The 18,428-nt window shown below is 31.3% G+C and overlaps 1 protein-coding gene across 1 annotated transcript; it reads right to left on the minus strand.

Moving 5' to 3' along the window:
• Positions 1-7,765: 7,765 nt before the first annotated feature.
• On the minus strand, positions 7,766-8,726 carry LOC100246683 (probable aquaporin TIP5-1). Its single transcript, XM_010664131.3, has 3 exons — positions 8,545-8,726; positions 8,200-8,450; positions 7,766-8,134 (listed from the first exon to the last, which is right to left on the minus strand). Exons 1-3 carry the CDS (start codon positions 8,684-8,686, stop codon positions 7,766-7,768), a joined length of 762 nt encoding a protein of 253 aa, XP_010662433.1. The 5' UTR covers positions 8,687-8,726.
• Between the last annotated feature and the right edge of the window lie 9,702 nt (positions 8,727-18,428).

Below are 18,428 nucleotides of genomic sequence, written 5' to 3' on the forward strand. Positions count from 1 at the left end.
AATCAATTGATTGCCACATTTCCCTCAACTTAGTCAGTAGAGACCTTAGTAGGGCTTAGAGGTGTGCTACCTCTTAGAATTACTTTCCCAATAGGTAACCTGATCCTCGGACCTAGACTCAGGTTTTCGAGACATTATTTTCCAAAAATACGGAGTCATTTTTTCTTAAGGTTTTATTTCTTGTTTTATTTTCCCTTTAAAATAAAATAAGTGGTGACTCCGACTTTTCTAAAAACAAAATTTTCACAAATAAAAGTGAGTCTTGCCAATCGAGTAGGGGTACATGTGAAAAATGCGGGTCCATACTAATGTTGCGGTAGACACCAGTGGGTAGGGTGAATATATCACATGTCATTTTAGATAACACAAAAAATGTGACTTCATGAAATCTTCATCATTTCAAAATATCAAAATTTTGGATTTCATTAGGGGTTAGGCATGAGGAGTAATCAATATCTAAATATTTTAAAAGATCAAACCTACTTGAAGTACCAATTTGTTGCCTTCCCTTAACTAATTGCATAAAGAGTGGATCATTTCCAAATGTGCATGTAGTTATAACACTCAAATAGTAATTACCACAAGTTTACCCTTAAGTGAGCAACATGGGGAATGAGAAAGCCCTTGTGGCCATCAAATGAGTGGAAGATTCAGCAAGAGCCACTATTTAGTTCTGATTCAATTTAGACAACAAGTGGACGATCTCCAAATAAAAACTTGCTACCCCAATTTTTCATTAAGAAAATTAATATCGATACAAATAGATAAGGATGCCATGTGAGCAAAATCTGTAATTGGAGGGGTATTCTACCGAGAAATTGACAATAAGTTTTAGTTGGGCGCAAACTTCCATGGCTCCACACATGGGATTAGAGAAAAAGAATTATTGATAAGATCCTAGTTCAGGAGAACATCATTATTTACTACCATTAGCGTCTGTTTCTTATGGGTTTATGACTTCCATGCCTTCATAGTCAAGCAACCCATTAATGGATTTTGTATGTGCAAAGCTTTTCCGAATGTCATAAAAAGCAATACTCGAGTAGGAACTGGGTTGGCGAAACTTGGTCCCAACAAGTCAACATCCAATCTACCCAACTCAGTAATATCCATAGCCTGAATGATCATAAAGGGTTTGAAAACGGAGCATGAAGCTAAGAAAAAGCTACTCCAAAATGGAAGAAAATCTATGAAGGAACCCTAAATTCATTTCCCACATCAGTCGTGGACCAGCAAAGTGTATCAACTACAAACACTGCAAGTTGAATGAACTAGGTCTGAAGGAGTTTGCTTGATTACATAAACAATATATTTGAATATAATAATATTGCAACTTCTCATACATACTTTCTGCTATCAATCTCTCATTTGGATATTATTTGTCATTGTTTCATACCATTCTTGCAATATAACCACACCATGAACCATGTCCACAATTCTGAAGTCATGCTTCCTCATACCAATACATATCTAAATATCATGACAACATTTTAATGATGCAAATACACTATATACCATGACACATTATAACACTTCATAGAATCATATTAAATATAAGAATTTTCAATGAACACTTTAAGAAAGGAAAACAAAGATACAAAATAGAATAATATAAAATTCCGTACCTTTCACTAAGTTCTCCTTTGTAATTCTTCAATACAAATGACCCTTAGCTATTACAAGGAATTCAAATAAAACAATATAATTTACATTTCTCAACCATAAAAATTACACGATTAAGGTTTATGACATTTTTTCCTTTTTTCTAGTTTCAACAATTTAATATTGATAACTTTAATTTCCACATTCTCTAATCTACATACCTATAAGTTTTTAAGTTAAACTTAAGGTGATTACTAATCTTTTCTATGCATACTTATATTCCCTAATTAATTAGCATGCTCTAATTATTTTGATTCTTCTTAAACTCAATGCATTAGTATGCTTCAAATGTATAGATCATCTTAATTAATTATATGATTCATTAATCTATTTTTCAATTGAAGCAAACTAAACAAACAAGTGTGTTGATTCTTCCTTTAAAAGATACTTAAATTAAAATACTTAAAACCCTAATTAACTTTAATTTATAATTAAAACATGATTATAACCAATTAAATTCAGCTTTCAAACAAACTTTATCATTAATTTGCTTCAAAATATTATTTGGCATTCAAATCTACCAAAATCACTAACTTTGTCTTCTTCCTTACCTTGATTCATTTACTTTCTCTCTCCAAACCCACTAGATTTTTGCAAAGAATTGGTTGAAAATGAAGGTTAACAGCCTTTATATAAAGTCTTAAAACAAGCATGAGGTGACAAAATCTAAGACTGCTACTAACCAACATTCCCCAAATTGCACTTTAGCCCACTTATGATGTTTTATGTTTTTGCACCTACCAGTCAATCGCTCAAATCTTTTAATTAAAATTAACCTCTATGAACCTAATATACATGCTTAAGTCATTAATTAATCATAATTAACCTTAATCAATGTCTAATTCATAATTAAACATGATTAACATTAAACTAGTTTTTAGTCTTTATTTAAATATGTTTAAGGTTAAGTACTAAGATAATTAATATTTTTATTATTACTGTTATTGAATTACTACTAGGTATTACAACATGTAGATCACATCCTAGACTAAAATATAGTCCTAATTGCCCTCATGCAAATTACATGAGCAACAACACTAACTCCGATAATATCAATTGGATAGTTGACTCGGATGCATCTCATAACATCACCTCAGACCTCCAAAATCTCTCCATGCATTCAAAATATGGTGGAAATGAAGATATTATGGTTGGAGATGGTAAAAATGTTCCTATACTCACATTGGTTCTAGTATGCTTAATTCTTCAAATTACACTTTCAAACTTAATGATGTTTTATGGGCTCCCCATGTAAAAAAATAAAAATCTACTATTTGTCTCACAATTTTACAGACAAAATAATACATCCATTGAATTCTTTACTCATATGTTTCTTGTGAAGAAACTAAGCATGAGGGCATCCTTGGTCCATGGTTGGAGTAAAGACAGTCTTTATGAGTGATCATCCTTGTTGTCATCTTCCATCTTCACAATAAAGGCTCTTCACACTAATCCTTCTACCTCCTTATAGTTATGACACAAATAGTTTGGTCTTCCTAATGTCACCACCTTGCAAAAAAATCATTTCAACTTATTGTCTTCTAGTCTCTAAACTTAATTTTGGTGCCTCTCATAAAAACCACAAACTTTCATTTGGTTTATATTTAGTTTCATGTACTAAACCTCTTGATATAATCTATAGAGATGTTTAGGGACTTGCCTTGATACTCATTTGAAAAATATTGCTACTATGTCATCCTTTTGGATTATTTTACTAAGTACGCCTAGTTCTATCAATTCAAGTAAAAATCCGACATTCCATTCATTTTTAAACAATATAAGAAATTAGTGGAAATTTTTTTTCACTCATTAATCAAAACCATATATTTTGATTGTGGCATTGAGTATCAAGGTCTAGTGTAATTTCCTTTCTCTCATGGTATCCAATACTTAAAATTACCACCATATAGACCATAACTAGTTGACTTAGATGAACAAAAACATTATCACCACATTGAAATTGGCCTCACCCTTCTTCGTCAAGCATCATTGTTACTTTGCTTTTGGATTGCTGCCTTTCAAACAACCACTCACTTAGTCAATCACATGCTTACCTCAGTACTAAATTTCTAAAGTCCAGTTGATTTTTTTATTTTTTTTTAAGAAACCTAATCTCTAAAAACTAAAAGTGTTTGGATGTTTGTGTTATCAATGGCTAGGGTCATACAACACACAAACTTGAGCCTAAGTTCTAACCTTGTACCCAAGGAACACAATGCATATCGGTGTTTAGATTCTACTACCAACAAACTTTGTCCTAATATGTTCAACTTATTGAAAATGTATTTTTCTTTGAAAAACCTAGTCTCAATGCTATATGAGTCAACCCCAAGTCGCCTAATGCATGGTTTTCCTTTACTACATTCCCACTTCTCTCTTAAAAATTTGAGAATATTTCCCTTTTCATAGCCCACAATTTACCTCCACCAACCATAAGTCTACCTTTCTTTTTATCTTACATTCCTTCGCTATCTTCTTCCATAGATCACACCCTACCAACGCAGTCAACTTCACCTAGTACAACAAGTCCCTTCTTTACAATAGCCTTACAAAATAATATTTTGTCACATACCTTATGTGATGCACTTCCCTCTCCTTCTAGTCAAACAATGTCCAATGAGTCCACCCCTAATTTATTATCACATTTTCCTCCAACGACTCACAATTCCTTGGTGTATGACTCATCTCATGTATGTGTCTCTCAATCCTTGAATATTGATTCTACAATTGCTAATTCCTCACCTAACCATTCCATTCATTCAAGTCCTCAAACGGTAACTCAGTCAAGCCTAAAAAAATCTTTGACCTTAACACTATTGTCAACTCCCTATCAAAACTTATAAAACCTACCATTGTTACACAAGCTTAGAAATTCCCACACTAGCATTTAGCCATGAATAAGGAATATAATACGTTTGTGTAGAATTCCACCAAGTCATTATTCTCTCCTAGAACCACATAAGATATCATTAGTTCTAAGTGGATTTTTAGAATTAAGCAAAATCTTGACGGATCAATAACATGTTATAAAGCTTGCCTTGTTGCAAAAGGGTTTTCATCAATGCCTAAGCATTGATTTCAAAGAAATTTGTAATCTCTTTGTCAAACCTACAATCATTCAATTGATTATTAGCATTACCATTTCATATGTTTGGTCATTGAGGCAACTAGAGGTTAATAATGCTTTCTTACAAGGTACTTGATGACATTTTCATGTAGCAACCTATATGGTTTATTCATACTTAATTTCCTCAACATGTCTACAAGTTACAATAAGTCATCTACAAACTTCATCAAGCACCTCGCGCTTGGTTTCATGAACTTCACTTCTTCATTTTAATCAACTTTCAAAATTCCAAGTCCAAAAATTCTTTTTTCATATATAGATACCAAAATCGTGTCATTTACCTCCATGTATATGTTAATGATATCATAGTCACCCATAGTCATCCTTCAACAATTAATCAATTCATCAACACTCTTACAAGACGATTCTCCTTGAAAGATCTTGCTAGCTTAAATACTTCTTAGGCATTGAGGCAATCACCACATCAAATGTTTTATTCTTGTTCCAACAAAAATATATATGAGACTTATTGTCCACAACCAAAGTGATGGAAGCCAAAGAAGTCACCATCCCATTAGCATCTAAAGAAAATCTACGGTTGTTTGATTACAACTTCTAACTAATCTAACGCAACATCAACAAGTCCTTAGCTCCATATAATACTTGTTATTCACAAGGCTAGATATTTTCTTTATGATCAACAAATTGTCCCAAGTTATGCACAAACCAACTACTTCTCATTGGGTTGTTGTGAAGTGCATTCTTGGGTATCTCAAGGGCACTATGCACCAAGTCCTATTACCTAAAAAAATGTTAGCCTCTCAATATCCATGCATTTGTTGATATTGGTTGGGCTAGAAATATTGATGATAAGGCCTCAACATCAGGCCATATAATTTTCCTAGGAAGTAATCCTATCAATTGGTCATCAAAGAAAAAAAAACAGTTGCCAAGTTATCCACAAAGGTTGAATATCATTTGATATCCATTATAATTGAGCATAATTGGATCAACAACCTGTTTCAAAAGATTAGCATCTCATCGATATCAACTCCAACAATATTTTTGTGATAATATCAAGGCAACCTACCTATATGGTCAATCTTGTCTTTCATTCCCACATGAAGCATATTGCAATTCACTTTCACTTCGTTCATGATCAAGCTGCCAACCCACGACTTAGGGTATCCCATGTTCACACCATGAATTAGCTTATTGATTCTCTAACCAAACCTTTCCTTCTACATCGATCCAAGATTTGGCTTCATGATGGACACTCCATCTTATGGGGCATGATAAACCATAATTGTAGGAACAATTACTTTTGCTTATTCTAGATCTATTATGATTAGTTTCCTTATTCTTTTGTATAACTTTCACTCCGCTATTACAACCTATTCTTTTACTTAACTTTCAGTCCACCATTGCAACTACAATTCTAGGTATTGATTCACTAATCAATAACACTGTCATTTGTATATATTGGAATGTTGAACATTAATAAAAACACACAACCTTTATACCATTCAATCTTGAATTATTCACAATACCATTATTATTACATAAGATTTTGAACAATAAAACTATATTTTTAATGAAAAAGGTTAAATATAATTTTATTATTTATTATTCTTTTTACAATATAACATTTTTTTTTTCAAATTCTAATATTTAAATTCATTTATTGATCATTTCAAGTATACACTAAGGAAGACAATGAAACAGGTTTGGGATGAGTCACCCCTATCCCAACCCATCCCATTTATTTATATTTATTCCTATCGTCGCCAAAAAAAATAAATAAAAGACAAAAAAATTAAAGAGGTGATTATAGGCCCACCCTACTCTTTTTAATTTTTTTATATTATATATATATATATATATATATATATATATATATATATATATTTTTAAATTTAAATTTTATTAAAAATAAATATAATTTATTAATAAATAAATATTAGAAATATTTGTAATTTATTCCTCTTTTTTTTTATTTTATGAAATGTCATATTTTATTTATGTTAAAAAGTTGAAAAATGAATAAAAAATAATTAAAATAATTTTTTTATTTAAAATTATGTATAAAGTGAGACCCAAACCCACTTCAGATTTTTAAAAACTTTTCAAACTCGTTTCAAATTCGTTTATCTTTATCTCAAACCCTTCTTATTAGAAATGAAACAAGGTGGGGGCTGGTAATCGAAAATACCTATCAATAACCATCCCTATAATGCACTGTTGTGCAAATCCATTTATTCGTAACTTCAAGTTACAATAAATGTATTTATATAAATTTGAGGCTAAGAGAGTATAGGATTATCATTGCTTGAAATTAGAAAATTTTAAGATATTTTTAATATTTTAAAAAATGACTTCATATTCTGTGGAAAAGCTTTGGAGGGCTACAACAATTTTTTAGGGTGTTTTACCCTTGACTTATCCACATGTTGAAGAAATAGGGACATCATGCCTTTCCTCACATACAATGTAGGAAATAGATTTTGCAGTGTGAAAATATTAAAAATATCCTCCATCTTTAATAAAAAATAAATAAAAATTAAAGAGTTATTTTGGTAATAACATTATACTCTTGAAGTTATTTTTATTTTAATAAATATAATTAATATATTAATTTTTTTTTCCTAAATTATTTTCAGTTATCAAAATGATTATAGTTTCCAAATTTTATTGGCATATTTTGGCCATTTATCATTCAAATGAAATCTAACAATTTGTGAAAGAAAATAAAAATTATAAGTTGATTTTTAAAACAAAATAATTAAAGTACTTTAACAAAAAATGGCTTTTTTTTTATATATATTTTATATTTTTATCTTTCATGTACACAGTGGGATGATCTTGTAGATTTGGCTTTTATTTGACAAAATTTGAGAAATTTAAATAACCAAAATAATTTTACAATTGTAATTCCAGTATCCTACATACATTTAAACTTTATTGCAGAAGAATTTAAGAGAAAGGGAAAAAGAAAAAAAGAAAAAAGAAATTGAAATAAATAGTTGATAGCAACTTTCACACCCCAACTTGAGAAATTGCAGTGTCTTGAGGAGGGAAAACCACATTTTCATACAGCAGCCCAGCCAGTGCGCCACCAATCAAGGGTCCCACCCAGTAAACCGCCTGGTTCTTGAAGGTGCCTCCAACTAGGGCTGACCCGAATGAGGATGCCGGGTTCATAGACCCTCCCGTGAATGGCCCGGCCGCCAGCACATTGGCTCCCTCTATTAGCCCGATGGCAAGGGGTCCGATGGATCCCAGTGGGCCTCGCCTCGGGTCACCTGCAGCGTAGACCGTGTACACAAGTGCGAATGTCAGGACGCCCTCTAATACGGATGCTCCGAACCCGGTCATTTCCTCCGCTATTGCATGGGTCGGAACGTGCTGCACAATCATAACTAGAGAGTCAGAACGAAGACAACAGAGAGAAGGTTGATTTAGTAATTAACCTGACCAACAGTGGTGACTCTCAGGAACAGGCAAGCCATGGTGGCACCCAGCATCTGTGAAATCCAGTACAACATGGCAGTGGGGATGCTGACGTGGCCTCCCACCGCCAATCCGAACGTGACAGCCGGATTCACATGTCCTCCCGAGATCCCTGCAGCAATATACACTGCCGACGACAATGCAAACGCATTTGCCAGTGCAACCACAAGCAGACTAGATGGATCAGACGTGGCATCCGGCATCAGTTTCCCTGTCATTTTGTCAATATTAAAACTTGAAAACATACATAGACTGATATTCTATATAAAAAGCACACAGAAAATGAGTTAATTCCATGGAGTTACTGGAAGACATAGCGGATCCGACAGCGGCAAAAACGAAGATGAAAGTGGAGATGAACTCGGCCAAGTAGGATCTGAGGGCGTTGCGGGTAAAGGATTCTTCCAAGCGGACTGACAGCGAGTTGGGAGCCATTTTAGTAAGCATGAAAACTGAAGGTGATAAGGAGCGAGAGAGCCTGTTGATCAGAAGAATGAGAAGAAGAAGTCAAGTGAGGCCTTTCTCTTTGCCTTTGAAAGTCGAAACCAACCCTTTGCTCCACAACTCCTTATTCAATATAGATATAACTGTACAGGGAATGCACCGTTTGATGGAGGCTTGAATTTCAAATTCCAACTGCCACGCCACGTGGCGCCTTTTCATTCCTGGTTTCTCCGTTTTTACAGTTTCTGCCGTTGTCATGATTTTGAAATTGCCCACATATCCCTCAAAATAAACTAATTATTTATCAATTCATCTTTTCAGTTTATACAGTACGTATAAATTTGTTGATTTTATCAAATATTTCAATGAGAATTTTTAAATCCTCGATTAAATGAATAAATATTAGTGCAATGACTATAAAAAGAAATCATAATCTAGAAAAACCTAGTTCAACCTCCTAATAAATTAAATGACATCATTTTCATGATTTTCAATAATGTCTCATTTATGATAAACATGTGCTTTTTTTTTAATAAACCAATTTCTTCTGCAACTTGTAAATAAAGATTAAAGAATACAAAACATTTAAATTATACATATAATGATCAATAATTATAATTGAAACAAAGACGATTTAGGAATAAAAAATAATCCAACACGTTAATTAGCTTTTGATCGAATAAAGCGATAAAACAAAACATACTAATTAATATTCTCCTTATTGGGTCAAAGGAAATTTTTTTAACTAGAGTAAATAAATTATTAGTTTCCCTACCATCCTTTGATATGTCCTTTTGTCAACAACTGCTTCTTCCTTCTTCTTCCCTAGTTTATGGTTGACTTCAATTGGTGACTTAGTAGGCTTGCAACCTAAGAAACTTGTCTCCTTAAGGAGATCAAGTACATATTTTTGTTGACAAATAAATAAACCTTGTTTCGACCTTGCAACTTCAATTCTAAGGAAGTATCTAAGACTTCCAAGGTCTTTAATTTCAAATTCATTTCCAAGGTATACTCTTAGTTTACCAATCTCTTCTAACTCATCTCCATTTGCTATAATATCATCAATGCAAACAATTAGAGTTGTTACCTTGCCTTGAGTGGAATGTTTAATGAATAGAGTGTGGTCTCCTTAGCTTTGTTGATATCCCCTCTTGGTCATTGACTTGGTAAATCTACCAAACCATGCCCATGGAGATTGTTAATTTATGTTCTTATAGGGATTTTTTTAGTTAACACATCTTATTTAACCCTATCTTATGTGGAAATCTAGGTGGAACATCTATATACACCTCTTCTTCTAAGTCTCCATGCAAGAAGTCATTTTTTACATAAAATTGTTGTAAGGGCTAGTTTAAGTTGGTTGTTATGGACAACAACACCCTCAGTGTATTCATCTTGGCTACTAGTGCAAATGTATCTAAGTAGTCAACCCCACATGTTTGAGTGTATCCCTTTGCAATAAGCCTCACCTTGTATCTCTCTAATGTACCATCAACTCTATATTTGATAGTGAAAATCCATTTGCATCCAACTATTGTTTTCCCCATTGGTAGACTCATCATTTCCCATGTATTTTTTTTCCAAGGCCCTCATTTCTTCTTTCATAGCTTCCTTCCACGGTTCCATGCTCATGGCCTCTTGAACATTTTTTTGAATTCCATGATTGGCCAATTTAGTGGCAAAGGCACAGAATTGGGTTGAGATTTCCATAAAGACAAACTGAGAAATAGGATGAATAGTGCAAGACCAAGTCCATTTTCTATGTGCAATAATTAAATGTGAGTGATTGGAATGATTGGAAAACTGATTATATCCTTCAATACTAGTTTCAAAGTCAACGATTGGATCATTTGAAGTAACAACGAGCTGTTTTTTCCTAGAATACATTTGAGGATAGGTGGCTTAGAACTCTCAACTTCTGTTGGAATTTTAATGCTAAAAGAAATGTCAAATAATTTTTCATCACATGATGCAACTCAGCACTAGGGGAAATAGGAAGGAATATTTTTTTGAAGAGTGCCAAATTCAGAATGGTCAGAATAATTTTTTTGTTTAGTTAAGGAGTTATTTTGACCAAAATAATCATAATGATATGATGATAAATCCCACCACTTATCTTCCATATCCTCTCCTTAAATATGGGTGTTCCCATAGTACGGTTGATCTTCCAAAATGATTACTTCCCTTGTAACTTACTATTTTCAATTTTTAGTCACTTGTATCCCTTTTTGTAAAGGAATACCCCACAAAAATGCAGCAAAAGGCTATAGGATCAAGTTTATCTCCCAAGTGGTTGTGGATATGTACATTAGATACACGACCAAACTTCTCTATTGTACCAAAATACTTAAGCTTAATATGTAGTAGCTTTGGCTAAGAAAAATAAGAGAAAAAACTACTATGGCTTTTGTAGTATTTCGGGTATCGTCTTTAGGGATTGACTTATGAGATTTGTCAATACTAGGGTAAATGAATTGCTTTTGTTTGAATCCTAAAGTGGAAAATGATATGTGTATAATGTGAAACTAAGTAAAAGAAATTAAATTAATAACAAAACGAATATTGATTTTGAATTTGATTGATTCAAGTTTGGGGCTTTCCACAATCCAACTTAGGGTATAGAAATTAGAGAAAACAAGGGTCTTTTAAGTAATATGATCTTAGGTTTTTGGGATCCTTGGCCGCTTGCGATCAACTTAAATTTTAAAACTCAAAATTGTATCCAAAGCCTAATTTTTCCTTTTTAAAATAGATTCCTAAAATCATCAAATTAATGACATTGATTACTAGTTAATATTTGGTTTTTTAACCTTTCCTACTTTTTATAGCTTTGTTTTGGGCAAATAACGATAGGAAAGATAAGGATAACTAATGATCAAGAGTTACCAAGAATCACTAGTATCGGGTAATAACTTACCGTATCATTCCCAAAACTAACTCACAAGGATAGGATAAATTTTTTTTTTTTGATAAATTGTCACCCAACCAATAATTAATCTTATTGTTATAATAATTTACTCGTTGTCCCTTTAGGTTTCCTAGCCCTTAGGTTTTCATGCTTCAAGCCCCAAGTTGGCTTCTTAGTCTCTCATGGGGGTGATGTCACATTCACAATCCATAATAGGGTAAAAATCCATAATTTGAATAAAAAGAAACTAAAAACAATATATTTAATAAAGAAGAAAAGAAAACAAACCAAAGTTCTCGTCTTCTTACACTTCCAATGTCAAACTCTATAGAAAAAAATATTCAAGCTATCTAAACCCTAGAACTAAGAGAGTTTATATAATGTCATTAATTACCTAACATGTGGCACACTCTCATTGGCCAATTATTACAAAATAATTACCTAAAAATGACTAAAAAAATAATAATAAAATGGTGATTTCTAGTCACATGGGACCCACTCACAGTAGATGGAGTGCCCTAGATGAAATTCCCGAGGTAGAGAAGGTGAAACATCAAAGTGGCAGTGGGTGAATTTGAAATTGGGGTAATTTCGAATTGGATTTCAAATTCATAAGTTGAATTTCGAAATGGTCTTTCAACTTTGTACAATTGTCTTCAAATGGCTGTAACTTTTTCATTTCAGCTCTGATTTGCACACCGTTTGAAGCATTGAACTTTTGACTTTTAGAGCTTCAAAACGATATATATTATGACTAAAATTGAATTTATAAAGTACTCCAAATTTATCTTCAAATTTAGAGTACATGTTGCCACCATATTTTGAGTTCTAAATTTCCATGCAATTTGATGAATCTTGCTTCATTCCTGTCCCATGTTTCCTTGCCTTATTTTTTTACTCTATAAGGACCATTTCTCATCTCCCAAGCTCGTGGTATCCTCCCCTTGCCTTTTCTCATGGTTCATGAATCTTGACTCACTTATTTCCTCATTTAACCCTTTCTTGATCTTTCAAAATCTAAAGTGATTCAACTTGCACCCCTTTTCTTCTCTTGGCCCATAGATAAATCTCTAAAATACAAGTTTAACTCATGACTAGGGCTTTAGCATCGATTTAGGTCAAGTTGGGTGATTTGAGTGTCCTTTGGTGCACAAATAATATCAAATATATGATATTAAAGCACATATTTTGGATACAATCAATAAACATCCAAAAAATTTTAGAGGTAGTTCCCCAATTCCTTGAAAAATTTGAAAAAATGTATTGAGTTTTTCTATTGGGGTTTTATAATCAAGAATCTTAGAAAGCATTCTATTTATTAAATAGATGGCAGCCAGAATAGCATCCCCCTAGAATGTTTTTGGCATATCCATTTAAAATAGCAATGCATAAGCAAATTAAAAAAAGTGTCGATTTTTTCTTTCGGAAAACCCATTTTGTTAGGGAGTGTCTAACAAGAAGAATGATAGACTATTCCTTTATTTTTCAAATATTCAATCAAACTTTGGTTGAAGTACTCCTTCTCATTATCGGTTTGAAGGGTATGTATTCTGGTCCTAAATTGATTTTGAATGAGGTTGTGAAAGATAGGAAATATGGATGAAACTTCTAATTTAGATTTCAAAATATAAACCCATGTAGAACAAGTACAGTCATCTACAAATGTAACAAACCATTGGGAACCAGAATTATTTGTAATACGAGAAGGACCCCACGCATCAAAATGAAAAAGAATTCAAAGAGCTATTAATTTGAAATAAGATATGATGGTGTTTAACAAGAGTGCATCTTTCACAATGAAATTTATTCATAGAAATATTCTCAAACAAAGATGGAAATAGATTTTTCAAAGTAAGGAAAAATGGGTGGCCAAGGTGTCTATGTAAAGCTAGATTTTATTTATTTTAGGTGAATTAGTGACCAAGCCTTGAGGTTTAGGATAATCCTCATCCCAACTAGTATCTAGGTAGTACAACCCATCTTTTAGTTTAGCATATCAAATCTTCTTCCCCATCATAGAGTCTTGAAGAGTTCAACCAATGGCTATAAAAATAACATAATAATGTAAATCTTAGGTGAGTTTTCCTATAGACAACAAATTGTAGGTTAGGTTGGGGACATGGAGGACAAAGTTTAGGATTAGGTTTGATGTTATTTTGATTTTTCCTTTATCAGCTATAGGGAAAAAGATCCATCTGTAGTATTAATTTTTTGTTTTCCAAAACATGTAGAATAGGTTGAAAATAGCATAGAAAAATTGGTCATAGGGTTTGAGGCACCTAAATCAAAGATCCAAGTGCAAAAACAATTTATTTTTAAGGTGTTTAAGGCAAAAATATTACATGTGCTATTTGGGACACTAAATAAGAACCTATGGTTGGATCTTCCAACTATAGTAGAAAAAAAAATCATTCTCTCCACATCTTCTTTGCTATAAAAATTATCTCATGAGTCTTGCACAATGGTTGTTTGATAAGCTTGTGTAGATCGTGCAACTTGATTTGCCTTATTTTCACTAAAATTGAACCCTTTGTTCCAAGTTGAGACTTTTCATTAAGCTTTCAACACATCTCTATTGAGTGTAAAATTCATTACAATTATTGCACCACATCTTATCCTTTACCAACAATTTTTAAAGTAGTAAGTACAAAGCTGTTTGACATTGGGAGTTTGTTTTCAAGATTCCAAACCATTATACCTTTGTGTCCTTCTTCCCCTCAAACATAGGAAAATATCTCACTTATGGAAGGAAGAGGGACTATGCCTAAAACTTTAGCACTTACTTTATCAAACTTTAGATTAAGACTAATAAGGAAATAAAAAATCCTTTCTCTTTCTATCATATCTCTTAGTTTTTTTTTGTGTCATTTGCACACTCCATTTCCAACGCCTTTTGAGAAGATTAAAATAATTTGTTACTGGTCAATTACCTTAGCATTAGCAATCTATTTCTACAAGTCACATAGCTAATCAACATTTTTTATTTTGAGTAAGACAACATGAAAACCTCCCAAATCTTTTTTGCAGTTGTTAGGAAGAGATACGTCTTGCTAATCTTTGGCTGCATGGAGTGTAAAGCCAAGACATAACCATCAAATTTTCAATCTCCCAATTTTCATACTTTAGGTCATCAACTGAAGGTTGTGGTCATGTTCCCAAAATAACCTTTATTTTTCTTTTAGATTTCAGAAAAATCTAGACAGATTGAGACCATTCCTCATTTAATTTGGATGTGGTGATTTGAAGAATGGAGTTCATCTTAGAGGAATGAACAACAACTTCAGTAGTGATGTTCATAGGAGTGATTTTTCTAGAGATCTTTGACATTTTCAAGAATAGTAGTAATGGAGATAGATTTAGGAAAGGGGAAAACAACGATGAAGGCCAAGAACAAAATGGACAAGAGAGAGAGAGAAAAAAAAAAATCAAGCTTCAACCTACTTTGATATCATGAAAAATGAGATGAAATTTTTTCTTCCCTGGTATTCATCTGATAAATGTACCGTGATGTATTACAATCTAGGTTGATCTTCAACGATAAAAAAAAAAAAAAAAAAAAAAAAAAAAAAACACTACTACCTATTTATAATATATACTAATTACAACAGAATTCTAGTGATACAAAATATTTTTTCAACTATTTTAAGAAGAAAATGATCTTTTTCACAGCAGGAATAGATTTGGGAACTTCCAAATCTAAGGTATCGTTTTCTATAACACTTTCTTAATCTTGTTTTAGTTTTTCAAAATTTCTGAATTTGGAATTTCTAAATTCTCATATGAAAAAAAACTATTATTTGATTTACTTTGTTTTTATTTTATTTTATTATTCTTATATATTTTTGTTCCTATTCTTTTTTTCAATATATATTTTTCTTAGGTATAGTCTTGTTTGGTTGTTGAGAAAATAGAGAAAGAGAGAATTTTGAGGTTTTTGTTAGTGTGGAATGAGAAATGATGAAGAGTTTTGGATTTTCTTGATTTGTTTTTGTGGATCCATGTTTTTCACGTGCATCCCCACTCGACGGCAAGGCTCACTTTTTATTAATTTGTAAAGAATTTGATTTTTAGAAAAAGACTTGGAGTCGCCACTTATTTTTGTTTTATTTTTTAAAGGGAAAATAAAATAAGAAGAAAAATTTTACGTGACTCCTTATTTGGAAAAGACATGTATGCAAAAATTGAGTCTGAATTCGAGGGTCAGGTTACCTATTAGGAAGGTATGGTGGTGAGCCGTAGCACCCCTTTAAGTTTGTATATATATGGTCTCTACTAAGTGAATAGAAGGAATTGTGACAATTAATTAAGGGAGAATTGTGTTTTGGGCCCAAAAATTAACCAAAGATCCAAATATCATGCACATTTAAGCCAAAGACCCAAATAAAGTGTAAAAATTAAGTCATAGGATATTATCCTTCATTAATCCCTAAAATACCCTTAACCCGCACATAGTGAGTGTAAATTTCATTTTTTTTTTGGGTGTTTTTTTCCCTTTTTTTAATTCCCAATTAAGTATTACTCATTTCTAACATTGATTTGATTCAATTTCATTTGTATTCAATTTTCAAAAAAGTTATTTACATTTATTGTATCAAAAGAATTTATTATAAAATTTCAATTTGGCAACAAAAATTATTTGTATTTACTTTTACTAGAAGTGAATGAATTTGTACAATTTTATTTACAAAAGTATTTCAATTTTTTTTTTCATTTAAGAAAATTTATTTATACAAATTAATTTGAAAAAGACTTCCTTTTTTTTAAAAATAAAATAAAATAAAACAAAAAATAAAATAAAATAAAACAAAAAGGATTTTCAATTTTGCAAAAGAATATTTCAATTTGACATTATTTACAAAAAAAGAAGAAGATTTTTTTACAAATTTTATTTACACAAAAAGAAAATTATTTATAAGAAAATGATTTTCTATTAAATTATTTTAAAGAAAAAAGTTTGTCAAATTTTCTTAAAAAAAATGATCCAATCTTGTTTTTGTTATTTACTTATTATTATTATTTTTTGAAAAGGAACCTTTACAATTTTGAAAAAAAGTTATGTTGATTTTATTTTACTTTTTAAAAAGTATGAAATAATTTTCAAATTTATTATTACAAGCAAGTTTCAAATTTATTGAAAACATGATTTCCGTATTCTTAAAGCATTTGTTATTATTATTATTTATTTTGATAATATGGGTAAAAAGATAAGAATTTTACTAAAATAGAAACTAATTTCGATTTTACCAAAAAAAAGTGCAACTTGTTTTGTTTTGTTTTTTAAATGATATTTAGTCTTACAAAACTTAATTTCAATTTATTTATGATTTTATATTTTTTAAAAATGATTCTGGCTTTATTATAAATAAATAAGAAAGCAATAACAATTTCAAATATATATAAAATAAAAATAAAAAGATTTTCAAAAGGAGATCTTTGCTTTATTTTATCTAATTAAAAAAAGGATTTTTACATTTGAGTAAATCTTTAAAAAAGGAAAACAATTTTTTTTAGGCAACAGTTTATCTTTATTAAAAGAATAATTTCATTTTGTTAAAATTATGAATTTTTATTTATTATTTTTTTAGTTTGATTTTTTTATTAAAAAAAAATTCAACTTTATTTATTAATATAAGAAAAACGGTTCATTGAAAATATTTTACAAACAAAATATTATTATTAATCTATTAACAAATTTGCACAATAGCACAAAAATTAAAATAAATAAATAAATGAAGACAATAAAAAACACAAATAAATAAATAAAAAGTAATTAATGCACGGTGACGTAGAATATGATGGAATCCCTTGTCTACCAAATAATAAAATAAAAAATAAAAAAAAAGAAACCCAACTGATAGAAGATATTTGCATGATATCAGTCAAAATAATCCAAATATACACAAATTAAAAAACTACCATTTACATATATGATAAATAACATCAAACCAATATATGCAATATATATGAATAAATGAATAAATGAATAAATAACGATGAGAACAAAATAATTATTCAACTTTACATTGCCTTCTCGGGAATCCTCAATAGTTTTCCATTGCTTTCAATGTGAAACTCCATGTACACAAATGATCTTAGCAAAGTCTCCAAAACCAAAAAGAACCCAACAAAACATGGAAAATGTGGTGTTTTAGAGACCTCCCTCCAAAAGAGTTGTCCTTGCCCCTTTTCTTGTTGCCAATGATATTTTAATCCCCAAATCAAGTTCACTAACTTTTTGCCCATGCCCATGCCTTGCCTCCAACAGCTCCAAACTAATATACTGTACACCAAATTTGCTTTTTCTCGTCCTTAGTGCAATGCCAAAACATCAGCCCAAATACAAGCAAGCCCAATATAAAGCAACAACCCGAATAATCAAAGCCCAAATAAAATAAACACACCAAACACAAGTCTAATTAAACAAAATTCCAGCCCAAATCCATAAATGAATATTATAGAATTAAAATAAGATAAAAAAAGAAACAAAATAAAATAAAACAAAAACTCACCTATTTCCCAAAATTGTTAAACTCTATAATAATGGGAGGTCAGTGGTCAAGGAAAGCGAGAATGTAGATGGAGATTGTTGTTGCCGGAGTGGAAAGTGCATGGTATTGGTGTACAGAGATGGTGTGTCATTGCTGACAATGGCGTTGATGATTATCGATGATAGAAGGTGGTGCTGGCGATGGGTGTGAATGGTAGTCTTGTTAGTTGGAGGTGATGTAGTGGCAACTGATGAAGACGAAGATAGATAGATAGATAGATAAAGAGAGAGAGAGAGAGAGAGAGAGAGATGATGCAGGGATCAGCGCCTATCAGAGTAGGACGACG

Source organism: Vitis vinifera, chromosome 16 (assembly GCF_030704535.1).
Source record: "Vitis vinifera cultivar Pinot Noir 40024 chromosome 16, ASM3070453v1".
In the NCBI taxonomy this organism is placed as follows: Eukaryota; Viridiplantae; Streptophyta; class Magnoliopsida; order Vitales; family Vitaceae; genus Vitis; species Vitis vinifera.